Raw genomic sequence first — 21,569 nt, 5'->3', positions numbered from 1 at the left:
CGCACTATTTGTCAAACGCTTCTTTAAACTGGATCAAAGTAACACTCGGATTGTTGGAACCTTTTCTGGGGGAGGGGCGACCTGCACCAATGGGAAGGTTTGCCAGTGAACTGGAGGGGAACCAATATCCCCTGGCAGGGAAGTTTGCTAATGCTGTTGGGGAGCTGGGAGTAGGGGGTTTAAACCTAGATTCACAGGTGGGGGGGGGTTGGGAACCAAAGTGATGAGAGTTAAGGGCATGAATTCCATGTCGTCAGGGCGCTTCCCTCTTGCGCATGTGCAAACCCAATTCCAATATGCAAACCCACCGTGCGCGCAAACCAAAGGCTCATGCACAGAGATCAAGATGGCCACGCCCAACCTGTGGGCCCTGGGGTGCCGACTAACAAGGTAAGTGGTGCACATTCTGGCTCTTCCATGCCCTGTACCGCCTGTTATAGTTTGTCAAATACAACATTTGATGAGAAAGTTTGCTGGAAGACTTCGGTGCCCCACGCACGTGCGGACAAAATTCCAACTCAGCATCTATTTCGCAATCCTTCAGTCCCAATTACGGACCTAAGTCAGGGGAGCTTTGTAGCTAAGTTTGCAGGTGATACAAAGATAGGTGGAGGGGCATGTGGAAACAGAGGCTGCAGAGAGACTTAGAATGGGCAAAGTGGCAATCCCCTGCTGATTGATCAGGCAGGAAGCCAAGCCCATCCCCTGCTGATTGATCAGACAAAAAGCCAAGCAAGACGCTAGATTTGGAATTGAAAATTACTCAACTTGCAGCTTCTGCACGCCACGCCAACGTACTCCCGACAAGTCCATCATGATACGACTGGTCAGTCAGAACAGAACTCGGACACACATCGGTGAATGGCAAGTGCTGGAAAGCATGCTAACGTGCACTTTGGCAGCAGGAATAAAAGGGCAAAATTTGAATGGCGAACAAAGTATCAAAATTTGGAGAAAATGAATGAGAATTTGGTATCAGTCTTCATCATGGAAGACGTTGTCAGTGTCCTTGTGCAGGACACTCTGAAGGTTAACCTCCAGGTTGAGTCAGTGGTGAAGGCAAACACAATACTGTCATCACATCTAAAGGAGTAGGATAAATGAGCAGGATGTGATGTTGAAGCTTTACAAGGCACTGGTGAGGCGTCATTTGGGGTATAGGCTACAGCTTGGGGCTCCTTATTGTGCTGGCACTGGAGGGGACTCAGATAAAATGGAAGGGATCAGCATTTGAGGAATGTTTGACGGCTCTTGGACTGGACTCCTTGGGAGCTCAGAGAAATGAGGAGGGGGAGGGGCTCATAGAAGCCTTTTGAATGTTGGAAGGCCCAGAAAGAGTAGATGTGGCCAAGTTGTTTTCATAGTAGGGGAGTCAAGTACAAGAGGGCACAACCTCAGGATGGAAGGGTGCCCATTTAAAGCAGAGACATTTCCTTAGCTGGAGTGGTGAAACAGCAGCCACAGGCAGCTGTGAGGTCCAGGTCGCTGTCTGTACGAAAGACAGAGATTGATAGTTATCTGAATAGTCAGGGTATCAAGGGGAATATCCTGCAGGATTTGTTTCTGGACAAAGTGACAGAGGGAGGGGAATATCCCTCAGGATTCAATTCTGAACACAGTGATGGAGAGAGGGGACTATACCATACGATTTTCCCAGGGGCAGCGATGGAGGGAGGGGAATATCTCCGAGTATTTACTCAGGGTCAGTGACGAATGGAGGGGGACATCCAATATAATTTATCCAGGGACAGAATTTGAGGGAGAGGACCATCACCCAGGATTTACTCAGGGACAGCAATGGAGGGAGTGGAATATCCTGTAGGATTTACTCAGGGACAGTGATGGAGGGAGGGGAATATCCTGTAGGATTTACCCAGGGACATTGATGGAGGGAGGAGAATATGCTGTAGGATTCACTCAGGGGCAGCGATGGAGGGAGGGGAATATCCTGTAGGATTTACCCAGGGACATTGATGGAGGGAGGGGAATATGCTGTAGGATTCACTCAGGGACATTAATGGAGGGAGGGGAAAATCCTGTAGCATTTGTTCAGGAGTGCAGTGAAGAAATGTTGGGGCTGGAGGGGGAACGACATCCCACAGGGTTTTACAGGGACAATGACAGAGTTGGAGTTAGATCAGACTGGTTAGTGTTTTCTACAGGATGCTTTCACTCACATTCCGTAGGAAACAACCACAGGAGTTCAATTTAATTATTTTAAAATAGGCAGTGAAGAAGATTGACTTCACTCTGTCACTCTCCAATGAATCAGATTACATTTTTTAGAGCACACTCTGGCCCCTGTATGTCCCTGAGAGCGAGATCCATGCAGGTCATGGGAGGTGGGGTGGAAAGAACATGCAAACTCCTCACAGACAGTGGCAGATTCGAACCTGGGTCACTGGGGCTGTAATAGCATCGTGCTGACCCTCTGCGCCCATAATTCAGGAACAGGGACAGTGCGAATGAAACCCCGTGGGACCCAGGACTACTATGCAGCGCCGGACCACAGGAACTGTGAATGGACTCCTCTCTCCCCACCACTGGGGTCCCCCCTTCCCCAAACAGTCCTTCCGAGTGAAGCTTGAGTATCTATCGGGGGGGGGGGGGGGGGGGGGGCAGCGGCGTTGACTGCATTGCAGCCTCCTCCCTTCCTCCAGCTGGACATTCCTCCTCTCCTTGCCAAAGGACTCAAGCCCAAAACGTCGGTTGCCTTGGGTCGATAAAGGAGACTGTTGGACCTGCTGAGTTTCTCCAGCATCGTATTTTTACTTCATTGCGTAATGCAGTGGTTCTCAACCTTTTTCTTTCCACTCCCATCCCTCTTTAAGTAATCCCTACGCCATCGATGCTCTGTGATGAGCAGGGGATAAGGTGGTCTGTGGGTAGGAAGGGAAGGTTGAGAATCACTGCTCGAGACCCAATTGTTACTGAAATATGTTGCTTGGGAAAAATGGTCATTGGCCCATTTCCTTTGGAGTTATGAAACCATGCATGTAATGAGTCAATTAGATACGATTCAAAAAGTGGTTTACAAACTTTAGTTTCCCATACATCCCACCTTAAGTAATCATAACATAAGGATTACTTAAGGTGGCATGTGAGTGGGAAGCAAAAGTTTGAAAACCACTAGAGTTAAATTAAAGAGGTTGCCACACGAATCCCAGTAATGCCTGTCTGTTCGTTGGCTATGTGGAGCATTCTATTCTACAAGCCTATACAGGCAAGGCTTCCTCAACTATTCCTCCACTACAGCGTCAACTTGCTGCCACCCCTCACCCTGACCTCCAATTCAGTTGGCCCATCTGTGACAACATTCTCCACCTTTTAAGATTTCTCTGTCTCAGGAGACGAATTCTCAATATGTTCGACAGACCTCCTCGAGTCCACCTTCTTCACGCTCTGTTCCATCTGCTCCCAGGATTAGGCCTTCCACTCCAGGCCATCAGCATAGGTGCACCCCAAGGACACAAGCTTAGACCACTGCCCCACTCATGACTGTGTGGCCGGGCACAATTCCAGCGCCATCTACAAATTTGCCAAGACGCCACAGTAGTCGGCAGAATCACAGACGGCAATGAGGAAGCGCACAGGAAGGAGATAGATCAGCTCGTTGAGAAGCGTCACGCCAACAACCTTGTGCTCAACGTCAGCAAAACCAAGGAGATGATTGTGGACTTCAGGAGGAAGTCGGGGGAAACACGAACTCATCCTCATGGAGGGCTCAGCAGTGGAGAGGGTCAAGAACTTCAAATTCATGGGCGTCAACATCTTCGAGGATCTGCTCTCCACGTCAATGCAATCATGACGGCGGCTTGCCAGCAGCTGTAGCTCGTGAGGTGCTACAGGAGATTTGGTACGTTGCCAAACACTCTCAAAAACTTCTAGCACGAAGAACATTCCAGCTGGTTGCATCATTGTCTAGTACCAAGGTGCCAGCGCTCAAGAGAAGAAAAGTCTCCAGGCAGTTGTAACATCGCACATCAAAGACAGGATTCCCCTTGTCCTCACCTACCACCCCACCAGCCTCCGCATCCAACACATCCTCCTTCGTCATTTCTGCGACATACCTCGTGCTCCCACCACTAGACACAAATGCCCCTCTCTGCCTTCTGCAAGAACTGCTCCCTCCGTGACTCCCTTGGTCCACTCCTTCCTCCCCACCAATCGTCCCATTGGAACCTAACTGTGACCGCAGGAGATGCTCCACTTGCACCGACACCTCCTGCCCTCAACATTATTTGCCCTCAACAGTACTTGCAAGGGAAGCAACATTTCACTCATGAATCTGCAGGATTGTCTGCTGCATCGGGTGCTCCCGCTGTGGTCTCCTCTACGTCAGAGAGGCTGGACGCAGACTGGGAGATTGTTTAGTTGAACACCTTGGTTCTCTCCGCTGCAACAGCGTGGATTTCCCATTTCAATTCTCCATCTCATTCCCTTGCTGACGCGTGTGTCTGTGGTCTCGTGCATGGAGACCACCCGCAAATTGGAAGAACAACACCTCATCTTCTGCCTGGCCACCTTCCAACCAGATGGCATCAAGATCGACTTCTCTGGCTTTCGTTAAGCACCACCCCCACCCTTCCCTATCTTGGTCTCTCCATTCACACAAACACGACAAATTCTGACCTCGTCCCTCATATCCAATTAAAACTCTGCCGGGCTGGATTCCTCCCCCATTGTCTGAATTCTGAGACTGAGATTTTCTGCTTCTAGCTTATTACTTGAAGAAGGGCTCAGGTCCAAAACACCAGCAATATACTGTAACTTTGCCTTCTATAGATGCTGATGAGCCCAGCTGAGGTCTTCCAACATTTTGCTGTGTCTTCACTGCAAACACCGCCAGGTCCATCACAGGCTTTGATTCCCCCATCCCTTGCAGGCATCCATATAGCAGCTACACAAGACCCTGCTTAACCCCCCCACCTTTGAACATTATGTTCCATGCTGGTCACCTCCTGACAGGGAGAATGTGGCCGCTATGGAGAGGATGCAGAGGAGATTCACAAGGATGATGCCCAGATTAGAGAGCGTGTCTGGGTTGAGTGTTTTTTTTCCCCTCTCTCTCCTTGGAGTGACAGAGGATGAGGGGTGTATAGGATGAGGAGAGGCATTGATCATGTGGATAGCCAGATGCTTCCCACCCCCTCCTTGGAGTTGAAATTGACTAACACGTGGGGGCAGAGTTTTTAGGTGCTAAGGTGTCAGTGTAAGGGGATGTAGGAGCTAATTTCATCAGAGTGGTTGTTCCGTGTAATGCGCTGCCGCCAACAGTGGTTGCGCCAGGTACAACAGGATCTTTTATATTTGAGGTGGTTCAGTTAGAACAAGGCCGTTTCAGTGCTAGCGATTGGGAGTGGGGTTCCAACTCCGCGCCATCTATAAGGAGTTTGTATCTTTTCCCTGAGTCTTCACATGTTTTTCCCCCAGGTGCTCCAGTTTCCTCCCACCGTTCGAAACGTACTGGGGGCCGAGGGGGTGGGATTGTAGATTGCTTGGTTGTAAATTGGGCAGCACGGACTCGAAGGCTGAAATGGCCTGATAAAAAATGTACATGGAACAGAGAAAAATGAAGGATTATACAGTGGGGAAATTCTAGGCAATTGTTGCAATAGGTTGGCATGGTATTTTGGGCTAAAGGGCCTGTATTGTGCTGTGGATTTCTACGTTCCGTGCGAGAGGGTGCCTCAAGAAGGCAGCCAGTGTCATAAGGGATTCTTTTTGGGTAGAAGCTACAGAGGGCCTGAAGACTAGAATCTCCAGGTTCAAGACCAGTTCCTTTACGGCTCTTGAACCTCCCCTTGTAACAACACCTCTGACACCACACAAGACTTGCCTGCTCTATTGTGAAATTTCCTTGCTCTCAGATCATTGTGAATATCTATCACCAAATTTTCGTGTATTTTTTTAATATGTATTCGGAAGGAAGTCAGTGGAACATGATCCAGTCATCATTAGTGGAGAGGGCCAAGAACTGCAAATTCTTGGGTGTCATCATCTCTGAGGATCTATCCTGTAACCTTCATGTTGATATAATCACGAAGGAGGAAGCTAGCCAGTGGCTATATCCGGTGAGGTGTCTGATGAGATTCGGTACGTCACTGAAGACTCCCGTAAACTTCTACAGGAAAGCATTCTGGCTGGCTGCATCGCTGCCTGGTATGGAGGCGCCAACTCTCAGGACAAGAAAAAAAAAGGGCACCACGCAAAGGCACGTCGATCGCAGCTGCCTTCCGGTCGCAGTGCGGCATGAGAGCCGACCTCAGCCTCCGAGGACAACCACGCTGCGACATAGGGGCTGTCACCTTGGACAGTGCCAATTTCCAGGGATAACCATGCCGCCACATGGGCGCTGCCATTATGCTAACAGACTATAAGTCAGCACTGGCCAGACTACAAACCGACACTAGCCTCTAGGGTGCTGGACCAAAAGAGCCCACATCAACTCTCCCGGTCTCCAATGGACATCTCAAACAACGATCAGGCGACAAGATGCCTTTTCAATATCGGGAGCACGGACAGTTTTATCTGATATGGTGCAACGCCACTCCCTTAAAGCAAAGCCAGTAAGCTACAAAGTCCCACTCAGCCAAGATCTGCAGCTACACCACTGAGATGCGGACCGTGCGGGGCACGACTTCCAGGGACTTCAAACCCTTCATCGCACTCCAGCTCTGCAGACCAATGCGACTGGAGTTGGACTTTCAGTGCCACCTCAAGAGTATCACAATGCAATACAACGGTTCCCCTCCGTTCCCCCTCCACAGTCGGCAACCTGCAGTTTGTCCGCCCTGCTCCCCCCCCCCCCCACCAAACAAGCTCATCCAACACGTGGTCTCTCTACTCTCTTGTGTCAATCCTCCACCACTGTTTATGAACCTCACCCCCGACTGTAAGTGGCAACACAGAGGGCATTTATTAAAGTGGAGGTCCAGCAACTTCTGAATGAGGCCAGTACCAGCCTGTGGCGAGCCTAAGTGTAGGGGGTAATCACAGGATGGTGATTGATTATAGCCAGACCATTAACCGCTTTATCCAGCTGGATGCACATCCCTTCCCTCGCAGTGTGGACATGTCAATCAAAGTGCCCAATATCGTGTGTTCTCCTTGACTGACCTGAAACCCGCCTACCACCAGCTCCCAATCCGTCCAGAAGACCACCAGTACACCGCCTTCGAGGCCGACTCCCGCTTCTACCATTTCCTCAGGATCCCCTTCGGTATTTGGCGTCTCTGTCTTCCAGTGCGAGATGGACAGGAAGGTGGACCATGATGATCTGCGCACCACCTTCCCCAACCTGGATAACGTCACGATCTGCGGCCACGACCTGCAAGATCATGACGCCAACCTCCAGGAATTCCTCACAACAACCAAACCTTAAACACCACAGTGATAAATGTGTTATCCGCACTACCCACCTAGTGATCCTTGGCAGTGTTGTGGAGAATGGGGTCATTGGCCCCGATCCCATACGCCCACTGCAAGTACTCCCCCTTCCCCCCCAGCCTCAAGGCCCTGAAAAGGAGCCTGGGGTTCTTTTACTATTACGCCCAGTGGGTGCCTAATTATATGGACAAAGCCATCCCCCTTATTAAGTCCACATCCTTCCCCTGACAAGAGAGACCCTGGCAGCCTTCAGTTGGAGAAAGGAGAACATTGCTAAAGCCACAACATATGCGGGGGATGAATCTGTCCCGTTTCAGGTCAAGAGCGATGCGTCCGACTTCGCCCCGGCTGCCACCCTGAACCAGGCAGGTGGGCCCATGGCCTTCGCCCGCACCCTCCGGGGCCCTGAAATCCAACACTCCTCCATCGAGGAGATGGCTTGGGCAATAGTCGAGAGGGTGCGGCAATGGAGGCACTACCTGGCCAGCCGGCTCATGGACCAACGGGCCGTGCCATTCATGTGCAACAACAAGCAGCGGGGTAAGATAAAGAACAAGATTCTGAAGTGGATGATTGAACATTCCACCTATAATTGCAACTTCTTGTACGGGCCGGGAAAGCTCAACGGGCCCCTGGATGCCAGCCCTGAGGAACATGTGCCAACACCCAGATAGACAGCCTCCAAACCCTCCAAAGGCATCTGCCATCCCGGAGTCACAGGATTTTCCCACCTTATCAAATCTTCTAACCTGTCGTACTCCATCGGGGAGGTCAGAGACATGACCAGGGATGGCCAGGTCTGTACGGAGTGCAAACGCACTTCCACCAACCAGATACGGCACACGTGGTAAAAGTCACATAGTCTTTTGAACGTCCTAGAAAGGACTTAAAGGGCCCCCTCCCCTCCATTAACTGCATGGTAGTCGTTTCCCCTTTGCCATCCCCTGCCCAGACATGACCACCACCAGTCATCAGGGCACAGCACAAGTTGTTCACCTTGTTCGGGTACCTGTCATATGTCCACAGTGGAGGGGGTCCTCGTTCATGAGTGATGAGCTGCACCAATTCCGCTGGCCAGAGGTATCACCACTAGCAGGACCACTAGTTACAACCCCCAAGAGAATGACCAGGTAAAGAAGGAGAGCGCCACCGTGTGGAAAGCCATTCTCCTTGCTCTTAGGTCCATGGGGCTGCCAGGAGATCCTTCCCGAGGCGCTCCACACCATCAGGTAGCTGTTATGCACTGCTACCAATGCTACCTCTCATAAAAAATTTTATTCTTCCCCCAAGAAGTCTGCATCGGGGACCACCCTGCCATCCTGGTTGATGTCCACAGGACTGGTTCAGCTACAGAAGCACGTGAGGGACTATAAAACCAACCATCTGGTTGAAAGAGTCCAGCTCCTCAAGGCGAAACCCCAATATGCGTACATGGTCTACCCCAGATGGGTGCGAGGAAACTGTCTCCATCCGGGATCTTACGCACACAGGGGCACTCGAAGACCAGACCCACTAAACAGCACCCCCCCCCTCCTATGGAGGCACACTACATACCTTGGCACCCTAACCCCACCCCCACCCCAATCACTCCGGTTGTCACCACACCCCCAGCAGGACAACACAGCGCTGGAGGTTCAGGGCTACAGCACATCATCCGACTCTCTGCTGGTCACAAAGGAAGACCAGGCCACTGGACAGACTTAACCTGTAAGATTTTGTGCCCCACATCACCCTGCTGGACAAAATTTAAAAAAGGAGTAAATGTGGTGAACTGCTGTCCACTCATTTATCTGGCATCATCCCATTCTGTGACTGTACCCCTGGCTCCTCCCTCTTGACCCTGTTTAAAGGCACCAACACCATAACCCCTCCTCAGAAAGCCTGGGATCCAGCACAGGATGACCTTCGTTTATTGTAAATAAAAGCGTATTGTTCTGTAGTTCCAGCATTTTGAGTTACAAAGATAGTACATCAGGTGGGGTATGTGTATCTGGGTGGGCAGGGTGCACGTGTGGGGAGCAGTAGTGCGCAGGGTGTGGGCGCGCGTACACAATGACCAGCAGCGGGTGTGTATGATCACCCAAAATATAGGCATGCGCAAAAGACGAGCTACCAGCGCAGGGACCCGGCTGAAACCACTAATGAGAGGCGTGGTGGACTGTCGCAGGCAGCACACACAACGGGCAGGCCGCGAATGCTCCAACTAATCAAAACAGTGTGCACACACACCCTGACTCCCTCCACATACACAGCCAAACATATACGCACCCTGCCCCCACCCCACCCCTAACCCCCACCCCTAACCCCCACGCATACCCAACAAGCATCTGGAAACTCAACAACCAGGGGAGCCGTGAACAAAATTCTGCCCCTGGCAGCCTGTGGATAGTGACAGGGAGGGTGGAAGTTCTCTGCCTGCTACCCGAGTGGGGAACGGGACGGACGCGGGCACAGGGCTGCCTTTGTTAGAATAGTCTGGGCCCAGCCTGGCAAACCAACATACAAGTCGTACTCGGCGGCTCGTCCTGCGATAACGACGCGCCCCAGTTTTGAGGAAAGAACTGGCAAAGTTCCCAATGGGGAAGTGACTGCTGTGTGGGGATTCCAGTGGCGTTTCCCTCCTCCCATCTGTTTCCTTCCCCCTCTCCGTCCCCTATCCCATCTTCATCCTTCCTCATTCTCCCTTCCCCCTCCCGCTTTTTCATCCTTTTCTCTCTCTCCTTCTCTCCCGTCCCCCCCTCTCCTTCTCTCCCGTCCCCCTTCTCCTTCTCTCCCGTCCCCCTTCTCCTTCTCTCCCGTCCCCCTTCTCCTTCTCTCCCGTCCCCCTTCTCCTTCTCTCCCGTCCCCCTTCTCCTTCTCTCCCGTCCCCCTTCTCCTTCTCTCCCGTCCCCCTTCTCCTTCTCTCCCGTCCCCCTTCTCCTTCTCTCCCGTCCCCCTTCTCCCTCTCTCCCGTCCCCCTTCTCCCTCTCTCCCGTCCCCCTTCTCCCTCTCTCCCGTCCCCCTTCTCCCTCTCTCCCGTCCCCCTTCTCCCTCTCTCCCGTCCCCCTTCTCCCTCTCTCCCGTCCCCCTTCTCTCTCTCTCCCGTCCCCTTCTCTCTCTCTCCCGTCCCCCTTCTCTCTCTCTCCCGTCCCCCTTCTCTCTCTCTCCCGTCCCCCTTCTCTCTCCCTCTCCCGTCCCCTTCTCTCTCTCTCTCCCGTCCCCCTTCTCTCTCTCTCCCGTCCCCCTTCTCTCTCTCTCTCTCCCGTCCCCCTTCTCCCTCTCTCCCGTCCCCCTTCTCCCTCTCTCCCGTCCCCCTTCTCTCTCTCTCCCGTCCCCTTCTCTCTCTCTCCCGTCCCCTTCTCTCTCTCTCCCGTCCCCCTTCTCTCTCTCTCTCCCGTCCCCCTTCTCTCTCCCGTCCCCCTTCTCTCTCCCTCTCCCGTCCCCCTTCTCTCTCCCTCTCCCGTCCCCCTTCTCTCTCCCTCTCCCGTCCCCCTTTTCTCTCTCTCTCCCGTCCCCCTTCTCTCTCTCTCTCTCCCGTCCCCCTTCTCCCTCTCTCTCTCCCGTCCCCCTTCTCTCTCTCTCCCGTCCCCCTTCTCCCTCTCTCCCGTCCCCCTTCTCTCTCTCTCGCGTCCCCCTTCTCTCTCTCTCCCGTCCCCTTCTCTCTCTCTCCCGTCCCCTTCTCTCTCTCTCCCGTCCCCCTTCTCTCTCTCTCTCCCGTCCCCCTTCTCTCTCTCTCTCCCGTCCCCCTTCTCTCTCTCTCTCCCGTCCCCTTCTCTCTCTCTCTCCCGTCCCCCTTCTCTCTCTCTCCCGTCCCCCTTCTCTCTCTCACTTTCCCGTCCCCCTTCTCCCTCTCTCCCGTCCCCCTTCTCCCTCTCTCCCGTCCCCTTCTCTCTCTCTCCCGTCCCCTTCTCTCTCTATCCCGTCCCCCTTCTCTCTCTCTCCCGTCCCCCTTCTCACTCTCTCCCGTCCCCTTCTCTCTCTCTCCCGTCCCCTTCTCTCTCTCTCCCGTCCCCTTCTCTCTCTCCCGTCCCCCTTCTCTCTCTCTCTCCCGTCCCCCTTCTCTCTCTCTCTCCCGTCCCCCTTCTCTCTCTCTCTCCCGTCCCCCTTCTCCCTCTCTCCCGTCCCCCTTCTCTCTCTCTCTCCCGTCCCACTTCTCTCTCTCCCGTCCCACTTCTCTCTCTCCCGTCCCCCTTCTCTCTCTCTCCCGTCCCCCTTCTCTCTCTCTCTCCCGTCCCCCTTCTCCCTCTCTCCCGTCCCCCTTCTCCCTCTCTCCCGTCCCCCTTCTCCCTCTCTCGCGTCCCCCTTCTCTCTCTCCCATCCCCTTCTCTCTCTCTCCCGTCCCCTTCTCTCTCTCTCCCGTCCCCCTTCTCTCTCTCTCCCGTCCCCCTTCTCTCTCTCTCTCCCGTCCCCCTTCTCTCTCTCTCTCCCGTCCCCCTTCTCTCTCTCTCTCCCGTCCCCCTTCTCTCTCTCTCTCCCGTCCCCCTTCTCTCTCTCACTCTCCCGTCCCCCTTCTCCCTCTCTCCCGTCCCCCTTCTCCCTCTCTCCCGTCCCCCTTCTCCCTCTCTCCCGTCCCCCTTCTCCCTCTCTCCCGTCCCCCTTCTCTCTCTCTCCCGTCCCCCTTCTCCCTCTCTCCCGTCCCCCTTCTCCCTCTCTCCCGTCCCCCTTCTCCCTCTCTTTCCCGTCCCCTTCTCTCTCTCTCCCGTCCCCTTCTCTCTCTCTCCCGTCTCCCTTCTCTCTCTCTCCCGTCTCCCTTCTCTCTCTCTCTCTCTCCCGTCCCCCTTCACTCTCTCTCTCCCGTCCCCCTTCTCTCTCTCTCCAGTCCCCCTTCTCTCTCTCTCCCGTCCCCCTTCTCTCTCTCTCCCGTCCCCCTTCTCTCTCTCTCCCGTCCCCCTTCTCTCTCTCTCCCGTCCCCCTTCTCTCTCTCTCTCCCGTCCCCCTTCTCCCTCTCTCCCGTCCCCCTTCTCCCTCTCTCCCGTCCCCCTTCTCCCTCTCTCCCGTCCCCCTTCTCCCTCTCTCGCGTCCCCCTTCTCTCTCTCTCCCGTCCCCTTCTCTCTCTCTCCCGTCCCCCTTCTCTCTCTCTCCCGTCCCCCTTCTCTCTCTCTCTCCCGTCCCCCTTCTCTCTCTCTCTCCCGTCCCCCTTCTCTCTCTCTCTCCCGTCCCCCTTCTCTCTCTCACTCTCCCGTCCCCCTTCTCCCTCTCTCCCGTCCCCCTTCTCCCTCTCTCCCGTCCCCCTTCTCTCTCTCTCCCGTCCCCCTTCTCCCTCTCTCCCGTCCCCCTTCTCCCTCTCTCCCGTCCCCCTTCTCCCTCTCTCCCGTCCCCCTTCTCCCTCTCTCCCGTCCCCCTTCTCCCTCTCTTTCCCGTCCCCTTCTCTCTCTCTCCCGTCCCCTTCTCTCTCTCTCCCGTCTCCCTTCTCTCTCTCTCCCGTCTCCCTTCTCTCTCTCTCTCTCTCCCGTCTCCCTTCTCTCTCTCTCTCTCTCCCGTCCCCCTTCTCTCTCTCTCTCCCGTCCCCCTTCTCTCTCTCTCCCGTCCCCCTTCTCTCTCTCTCCCGTCCCCCTTCTCTCTCTCTCCCGTCCCCCTTCTCTCTCTCTCCCGTCCCCCTTCTCTCTCTCTCCCGTCCCCCTTCTCTCTCTCTCCCGTCCCCCTTCTCTCTCTCCCGTCCCCCTTCTCTCTCTCCCGTCCCCCTTCTCTCTCTCTCTCCCGTCCCCCTTCTCTCTCTCTCTCCCGTCCCCCTTCTCTCTCTCTCTCCCGTCCCCCTTCTCTCTCTCTCTCCCGTCCCCCTTTTCTCTCTCTCTCCCGTCCCCCTTCTCTCTCTCTCTCTCCCGTCCCCCTTCTCTCTCTCTCTCTCCCGTCCCCCTTCTCTCTCTCTCTCTCCCGTCCCCCTTCTCTCTCTCTCTCTCCCGTCCCCCTTCTCTCTCTCTCTCTCCCGTCCCCCTTCTCTCTCTCTCTCTCCCGTCCCCCTTCTCTCTCTCTCTCTCCCGTCCCCCTTCTCTCTCTCTCCCGTCCCCCTTCTCTCTCTCCCGTCCCCTTCTCTCTCTCCCGTCCCCCTTCTCTCTCTCCCGTCCCCCTTCTCTCTCTCCCGTCCCCCTTCTCCCTCTCCCCCGTCACCCTTCTCCCTCTCTCCCGTCCCCCTTCTCCCTCTCTCCCGTCCCCCTTCTCCCTCTCTCCCGTCCCCCTTCTCTCTCTCTCCCGTCCCCCTTCTCTCTCTCTCTCCCGTCCCCCTTCTCTCTCTCTCCCGTCCCCCTTCTCTCTCTCTCTCTCCCGTCCCCCTTCTCTCTCTCTCTCCCGTCCCCCTTCTCTCTCTCTCCCGTCCCCCTTCTCTCTCTCTCCCGTCCCCCTTCTCTCTCTCTCCCGTCCCCCTTCTCCCTCTCTCCCGTCCCCCTTCTCTCTCTCTCCCGTCCCCCTTCTCTCTCTCTCCCGTCCCCTTCTCTCTCTCTCTCCCGTCCCCTTCTCTCTCTCTCTCCCGTCCCCTTCTCTCTCTCTCCCGTCCCCTTCTCTCTCTCTCCCGTCCCCCTTCCCTTCTCTCTCTCTCCCGTCTCCCTTCTCTCTCTCTCTCGTCCCCCTTCTCTCTCTCCCGTCCCCCTTCTCTCTCTCTCTCCCGTCCCCCTTCTCTCTCTCTCCCGTCCCCCTTCTCTCTCTCTCCCGTCCCCCTTCTCACTCTCCCGTCCCCCTTCTCTCTCTCTCTCCCGTCCCCCTTCTCTCTCTCTCTCCCGTCCCCCTTCTCTCTCTCTCTCCCGTCCCCCTTCTCTCTCTCTCCCGTCCCCCTTCTCCCTCTCTCTCCCGTCCCCCTTCTCTCTCTCTCCCGTCCCCTTCTCTCTCTCTCTCCCGTCCCCCTTCTCTCTCTCTCTCCCGTCCCCCTTCTCTCTCTCTCTCTCCCGTCCCCCTTCTCTCTCTCTCCCGTCCCCCTTCTCTCTCTCTCCCGTCCCCCTTCTCTCTCTCTCTCTCCCGTCCCCCTTCTCTCTCTCTCTCTCCCGTCCCCCTTCTCTCTCTCTCTCCCGTCCCCCTTCTCTCTCTCCCGTCCCCCTTCTCTCTCTCTCTCCCGTCCCCCTTCTCTCTCTCTCCCGTCCCCCTTCTCTCTCTCTCCCGTCCCCTTCTCACTCTCTCCCGTCCCCCTTCTCTCTCTCTCCCGTCCCCCTTCTCTCTCTCTCCCGTCCCCCTTCTCTCTCTCTCCCGTCCCCCTTCTCTCTCTCTCTCTCCCGTCCCCCTTCTCTCTCTCTCCCGTCCCCCTTCTCTCTCTCTCTCCCGTCCCCCTTCTCTCTCTCTCTCCCGTCCCCCTTCTCTCTCTCTCCCGTCCCCCTTCTCTCTCTCTCTCCCGTCCCCCTTCTCTCTCTCTCTCCCGTCCCCCTTCTCTCTCTCTCTCCCGTCCCCCTTCTCTCTCTCTCTCCCGTCCCCCTTCTCTCTCTCTCTCCCGTCCCCCTTCTCTCTCTCTCTCCCGTCCCCCTTCTCTCTCTCTCTCCCGTCCCCCTTCTCTCTCTCTCTCCCGTCCCCCTTCTCTCTCTCTCTCCCGTCCCCCTTCTCTCTCTCTCTCCCGTCCCCCTTCTCTCTCTCTCTCCCGTCCCCCTTCTCTCTCTCTCTCCCGTCCCCCTTCTCTCTCTCTCCCGTCCCCCTTCTCTCTCTCTCTCCCGTCCCCCTTCTCTCTCTCTCTCCCGTCCCCCTTCTCTCTCTCTCTCCCGTCCCCCTTCTCTCTCTCTCCCGTCCCCCTTCTCTCTCTCCCCCGTCCCCCTTCTCTCTCTCCCGTCCCCCTTCTCTCTCCCGTCTCCCGTCCCCCGTCTCTTTTTCCCTTCTTCCCAAACTCTCTTCTCTCTCTCTCATTCTCCCCGCTCTTCCCACCCCTCCCGCTCCCTTCCCTCATCACACGGTCTTCCCCTTTTCCCCACCATTTCACCCCCAAGCTCACCTCCGGGCTGAATTCAGCTCCAGTATCCGGGCTGATGGCTGCCATCAGGAGACACAATCCGACCCAGGGGGATATCGGTGCCATCGTGACCGGCGCCTCTGGGCTTGGTTTCAGCTGCTGGTCTCTCTCCACCTCCCTCCGGGAGCGTCGGCCTGATTGCGCCCGTCGCCGACTGCAGATCCCGGGAGTTGAATGCCCGTCCCGGACACTGTCCCTCTCCCCGCACGGAACCAACTTCCAACCGACAAGCCTGCAGGAAAAAGCAAGGACGTGTCCCGATTACGCGTTGCCTGGCGCCTCCCCAAACTTTCCAACCACAGCCAACAATTCTCTTCACCCCCCCCCCCCATTCGAAAGGCGTGGGCTCGCCCCTTAAAGGCACAGCCCCCACCCTTGTTTGCTCGTCGAAACCCCCTCCTGTGTTGACCTTGAGACCAGATGTGAGAGGCCTTCTCAAGGTGGGCAGGGAGAGTGCAAACTAAGACTGGGTGGTTAGCATGCATACGAAGGGCCGAACCCGTTTCGGTCACGTGGTATGCTTCCTGTTCCCAACGTTCCTCCCGATCTCCTTTCTCCGTCCAAAACTAGTCACTGATGTTCCCAATTCTTGGTTCCCTCGCTCCTTTCCCTATCTCCTCCCTCTTAGTCACCTCTCCCCTCCCTCACTGACTCCGATCCCCCTTCCCCTCTCCCCGTCCCTCTCCCCTCCCTGTCTCTTCCCTCCCCACCTATTTCTCTCTGTCTCTCCCTTCCCCATCTCTCCCCCTCCCCCATCTCTCCCCCTCCCCATCTATCTCTCCCTGTCTCTTTGTTTCCCCCTCCCCGTCTATCTCTCCCCATTTCTCCCCCTCCCCATCTATCTTTCTCCGTCCCTCTCCCCCTCTCTGTCTATCTCTCCGTCGCTGTCTATCTCTCCGTTTCCCCTTCCCCATCTCTCCCCTTCTCTTCCCCTCTCCCCGTCTCTCCCTGTCTCCCCCTTCCCCATCTCTCCCCCTCCCCATCTCTCTCCCCCCTCTTCGTTCCCTGTATCTCCCATCTCTCCCCCTTCCCCGTCCCTGTCCCCAACTCTCCCCTCCTCCTTCTCCATTCCTCTCCCCCCGCTGTCTGTCTCTCCCCATCTCTCCCCCTACTTCCCCGTCCCTCTCCTCCTTCCCTGTCTTTCCCTGTCTCTCTCTCCCCCTTCTCCATCTCTCCATTAATCCTTCTTTCATCTCCCCCATCCCTGTTTCTCTCTCCCCCCCTTTCCTCTCTCTCTCTCTCTTCGCACTCCCATTCTCCACCCCACTCTACCCTGCTGGGTCCAAGAGTGAATTCCTGCCGGGAGCTGGACAGTCTCAAGAGCGAGGGGGAAGGGCCAGCAGGTTGAAACGGCATCTAGGGGCCTAAGAGAATGGGAGGGAGGGAGCACCGCGCCTAAACTTCCATTGGCCCCCACTGACGTTCGGCAGACTCAGCAAGGCCAGAATATGTTTCCAATTAAAAGTTAATCTGGAACAAACAACTCAGCAAAAGGCACTGATGGAACTGCCAGGTTTGTCTCAAACTCTGCTGCTTCAACAGAGTCCCTTAAAGGAACCTGTCTGGGTCAAGCCTGTCCCGGGACAGTGATGTTTGACCCATCTCATCCATCAAGCCCACCCCAAATGTCCCGAGGTAACCGGCGGGAAAAGAAGAATATATGTTGAACTGGTCCTTGCGAGAGGGAAATAAAACCCCACTACTGGCAGGAGTGATCAGGGCACTGATTTGAGAAGCAGCCTTGAAACATCCCACAGGAAACATTCCCAAATGAAGTCCTTCACAGAGCCAGGTGTGGGAGCCGCAGTATCTGAGCTAAAGCTGAGGAGGAAGCGTAAGGAGGTTCATTGCAAGAGAAAGATGTCAGAGAGGTGTAGGGTACTACGTTACTAGGGAGATTGGGGAAGGGGATGGAGGGAGCGACAGAGATCAGGTTGTGAAGGTCCAGAGGGGGTTACAGAGAAAAGGAGGGATATGGGGACTGGAGTGGGGGGGGGGGTGGTAGTTACAGGAGAGGTGAGGCAACAGGAGAGGGTTACAGAGATAGGGAAGGATGTGAGGGACAGGATGAAGTTAGAGAGAGGTGTAGGTCCAGAGGAGGTGACAGAGATAGGGAGGGGTGTGGGGAATGGAGGGGAGGGGGATTTGAGGTTACAGAGATAGAGAGGGGTGTGGGGAATGGAGGAGGTGACAGAGATAAGGAGGGGTGTGGGGAATGGAGGGCATGACAGAGATAGGAAAGGGTGTGGGGAATGGAGGGGTGACAGAGATAGAGAAGGGTGTGGGGACCAGAAGTGCTTATAAAGATGGGGAGGGGTACGTGGGGTCACAAGGAGTTACAGAGATGGGAAGGGTTGAGTATTGGGGAGGTGGGGGGTGCAGGTTGTGGGCTATGGAGGGACATGAGGAATCGCAGCTTCAGAGACAGGGAAACGAAAGGCGCGAAGCTGTAGACAGGAGACTGAATGGGAACGTTGAGCAGGTAACCACAGAAATTCCTGGAAAGTCCATGCGGAGCAGAATAAATACACACATTTGGGCAGGGAAAATAAACGGCCATGGATTTTACGTGATGTGAAGGGAGGAGCAGGACGTGCCCCTGAGAGCTCCTGGACCAGGACAAAAGGGAAACACCGAAAAATTGAATTTAGAAGATATTTAAAAGAATAAAACAAAAGAATAAAGGCCCTTGCAGAAGAAAATGGGAAGAAAGGACTCCAATCAACAGAAAACAGTGTCGAGCTGTGAGGGTAAAACCAGCCAACCTCGACAACAGCAGGATGTCGCTGGAAGCGCTGAAGGCAGTGGGCTCGGAGCCCTGACAGCAACGACCCATCATGGGGAGAGCCCCGAGTGCTCGGCCAGCAGAGTGGCAGCGAGAGAATTCGGCGACTGCAAGAAAATTGGTGGCATGGTCATGGACCAGTCGCCAGGTTGGGGGGGAGGGTGGAGAGCGTCGGCCCGGCAGAGGGGCTGAGACAGTCAGCCACCTCAAGGAGAATAATGGAAATGCAGGCTCAGAGCCCGGGCAAGGGAAGGCTTTAGCCCTGCAAGGGGGGGGGGGGCGCAGATGAGGATGTCCGCAAGCTCATCCAGTGAGGAGAGTAGTTACCACCCCAGCCCCACCTAGAACAGCAAGCCCTGACAGGTGGCAGAAGAGGACAGAGGGGGAACACGGGAAGGAGCGATCCTGAGGCAGAGAACTTAATGGGCCTACCTGGCGAAGTCGGGAACGATGTGGAGACCGGTGCCGTCAAAAGGGAGGACACGAGGTAGCCCAGATGGTGGCACCAGGAAGAAGAGGGAGGCTCGGAGCCCTCACTGTGGACGTTTAGAGGCAATGGAGAAGATGGAAAAGAGACTATCATTGGACTTGTGTGGGAAAATGAGCCAGTTAAATGCCAATTTGGACAAATGTCATTCAGTATTAAATGCTTTTCAAGGGAAGGTAACAGAATTGGAAGAAAGAACAGGGAACAGTGAGCACAGGAAAGGGCAATTGGAAAATTAAGCTACAGCGTGGGAGGGACGGAAAGTGAGGGCTTATGGCAAAGAATTCTTCAAAATTATAGCCAGTGGAACACACTTAAAATAGTGGGATTAAAGGAAGAAATGGAAGGGAAAAACCCCATAGCCTGCTTCAAAGGCTGGCTTCCGGAGTCTTTGGGGAAGGAAAGCTTGGGGGAGATTGAAAGGGCCCATCGGTCCTTCTTCGCATGCCCAGCCCCGGACAAAGGCCATGCTCAGAGCTGGTACAGATACCGTGCCACCAGGACCGAGAAAGATTTAAGAGCAGCGGTCGCTCGGGCAAAAGCAAGGGGAGGGCCCTTGGAGCTGGAGGGCAGTAAAGTGTCTTTTTGTTTAACCCTGATATCAGTGGGACCCTCTTGCATCAAAGGAAGGAATTGGAACCACTGAAAAGGGTGGAAAAGCTAAAGAGATATGACTGTATAATCAGATACCCAGGAAACTTCAAAATAGTAATGCCAGGAGGAGAGAGGAAAATTTTCTCGCACCCAAAAGAAGCTCAAAAGTTTGTCAAACAACTAGGAATATGTAACACTCAGCAATGAGAATAATGTCCATGGATAATGACAGTAAAGAATGTAAATTAATGGGTGTAGAAGTGGAAAGGGGAAGATATCTAATGAGGGGAATGGTTCTGGAGACTCAGGGAAAGTGAGTAGAGAGGAGAGGGAGGTGGATGGGTGCGAAAGGCACAGCCTTTACTAATGGGGGGGGGGGGTGACAACATGGGGATTCAGTCACCAGTGGAGGGAGAAAGGGAGATCTATGAAGGGATGAGGAGGGGGGGGGGAATGTATGGGGGTGGTAAGTATTTTTAATGCTGGGGTTGGGGTTTGTTGTAATACATTGTGTAACTTTGTTTTTTTTTGGCTTTTCGTTCTTTTGATGAAATCTTTTATTTTCTCTGTCCTTTTTGGGTTTGTGGTCTTTGTTCTTGTTTTTATCTTCCCAGGGTTTGTCACAGGTCCAGCAGGCTGGAGAAGACATGGGACGGTGGAGGTATGGAAGAAACTCAAGTCTGAGAATCCCTGAGCCAATAGCCAAAAGTATAAAGTACATTAGTTTTAACGTTAATGGCTTGAACGGGTTGGTGAAGAGAAAAAGAGTCTTGGCACACATTTAAAAATTTGAGAGCGGATCTGGCCCTTCTCCAAGAAACACATTTAACAGAGCGGGAACACCATAAACTAAAAAGGGGATGGGTGGGCCAAGTAATAGCCTCCTCGTTCAGCTCAAATACAAGGGGGGGGGGGGTGACAATTCTGATAGGGAAGAGTGTTCCAGTGAGAGTGCAAAATGTGCTCATGCACAGAACAGGAAAATTTAGAATAGTGCACTGCCAGATATATTCATAATCCTGGACCTTAGTAAACACATATTCCCCCAAATTCAATGATGAAAAGTTCATACAGGTCATTTTCCTGGGACTGGCAGAGGGAAAGGAAAACATTCTGGTTGGGGGAGATTTAAATTTTCATCTAGATAAGTTAACAAAGAAAGTAACTAAAACAAAAGCAGTGAGGGCTACCATTGACGGTATGAGGGAGCTGAACATGACAGACAAGTGGAGACAGAAGCATCCGAGGGAGAGGGATTATTCCTTCTACTCAAAACAACAAGACTCCCTCTCTAGATTTTTTTCCTGGCTTCAGCCTATGTAAAGTGTAGGATTATGGAAGCTAAGTACATGGCGAGACTTCTCTCATATCATTCACCCCTGACATTAACAATAGAAATGCCACATAAGCAGGATATGGCATACAGAAGGCATCTTAATAAATCACTGTCAAAGAAGCAGGAGTTTTGTAATTTCATAAGAGCACAGATGGATATGTTCTGCAAGGCCAACTATACCTTTACTCCAGATAAATTCCTCCTATGGGTCACCCTCAAAGCACATTTGAGAGGCCAGATGATTGGATACACCAAGACAATGAAGGAGGAATATATGAGGGAGGTGGATGAATTGGAACAAGGAATTACTCATCTTGATTTCCAAAAATTGGGTTCAGAGGACCATTAGTGGGCTCTAACAAATAAAATAAAATTGAAATACAATTCACTCCAAACATATAGTATGGAAAAGGCCATAATGCAGTCAAAAAGAAATCCTATGAATTGGGAGAGAGAGCCCACAATGTCCTTTCTTGGCAGTTGAGGACAGAACAGGCCTCAAGGATGATCAAAGCAGTACAAACTGGGAATGGCAGGATCACCCATAAACCAAAAGAGATTGATGAGACCTTCATGGAACTCTATGAAGGTTCATATAAATCAGAACTGACAGGGAGGTCCAATAAAGCCAGTGAGTTCCAGTCTAAATTAGAGTTACCAAATTTAGACGTAGAGGAACAGGAAGGCCTCGGTCTTCCCTTTACAGAAGAAAAGATAGGAAAAGCATTGAATTCACTGCAGACTAAAAAGTCTCTGGGTAGGATAGATTTCCATCTGAGTTTTATAAGGAATTTAAAGATCTATTGACACTCCTCTATATGGCGATGGTGGACCAGATAATGGAGTCCCATACCCTCCCAGAATCTTTTTCGACAGCAATCATTACAACGATCTTTAAAAAAAAACAAAGATCCGCTAACGCCATCTTCTTATAGGTCCAATTCACTGTTAAACACAGACTATAAGATATTGCTAAAGCTCTAGCAAATCGATTGGCGAACCTAATAAAGACCAAGCTAATAAAGACAGGCAGCAGACAATATTGGCAGACTGTTGAGTTTAATGCAGCTGGCCCAAAACAGAAAAG

At 53.7% G+C, this 21,569-nt stretch overlaps 1 protein-coding gene across 2 annotated transcripts in view; it reads right to left on the bottom strand.

The window, feature by feature from the left end:
* The window catches only part of mmp14a (matrix metallopeptidase 14a (membrane-inserted)), a 29,757-nt gene extending 13,910 nt beyond the window's left edge, over nucleotides 1-15,847 (bottom strand). Inside the window, exons 1-2 of one of the 2 annotated variants that reach the window (XM_069940850.1) lie at nucleotides 15,780-15,847; nucleotides 15,263-15,512 (exon numbers count right to left, since the gene is read on the bottom strand). In XM_069940850.1, coding sequence (XP_069796951.1) covers nucleotides 15,263-15,346 — 84 coding nt within the window. In that variant the 5' untranslated portion in view covers nucleotides 15,347-15,512; nucleotides 15,780-15,847. Of the gene's footprint in view, nucleotides 1-15,262; nucleotides 15,513-15,779 lie in introns of those variants that run through there. The other variant, XM_069940851.1, reaches the window with a different exon arrangement.
* Nucleotides 15,848-21,569: the final 5,722 nt, after the last annotated feature.

This window comes from Narcine bancroftii, chromosome 5 (assembly GCF_036971445.1).
Source record: "Narcine bancroftii isolate sNarBan1 chromosome 5, sNarBan1.hap1, whole genome shotgun sequence".
Classification (NCBI taxonomy): Eukaryota; Metazoa; Chordata; class Chondrichthyes; order Torpediniformes; family Narcinidae; genus Narcine; species Narcine bancroftii.
Note: the sequence above shows the minus strand (reverse complement) of the source record. Positions and strands in the feature narration are given on the sequence as shown.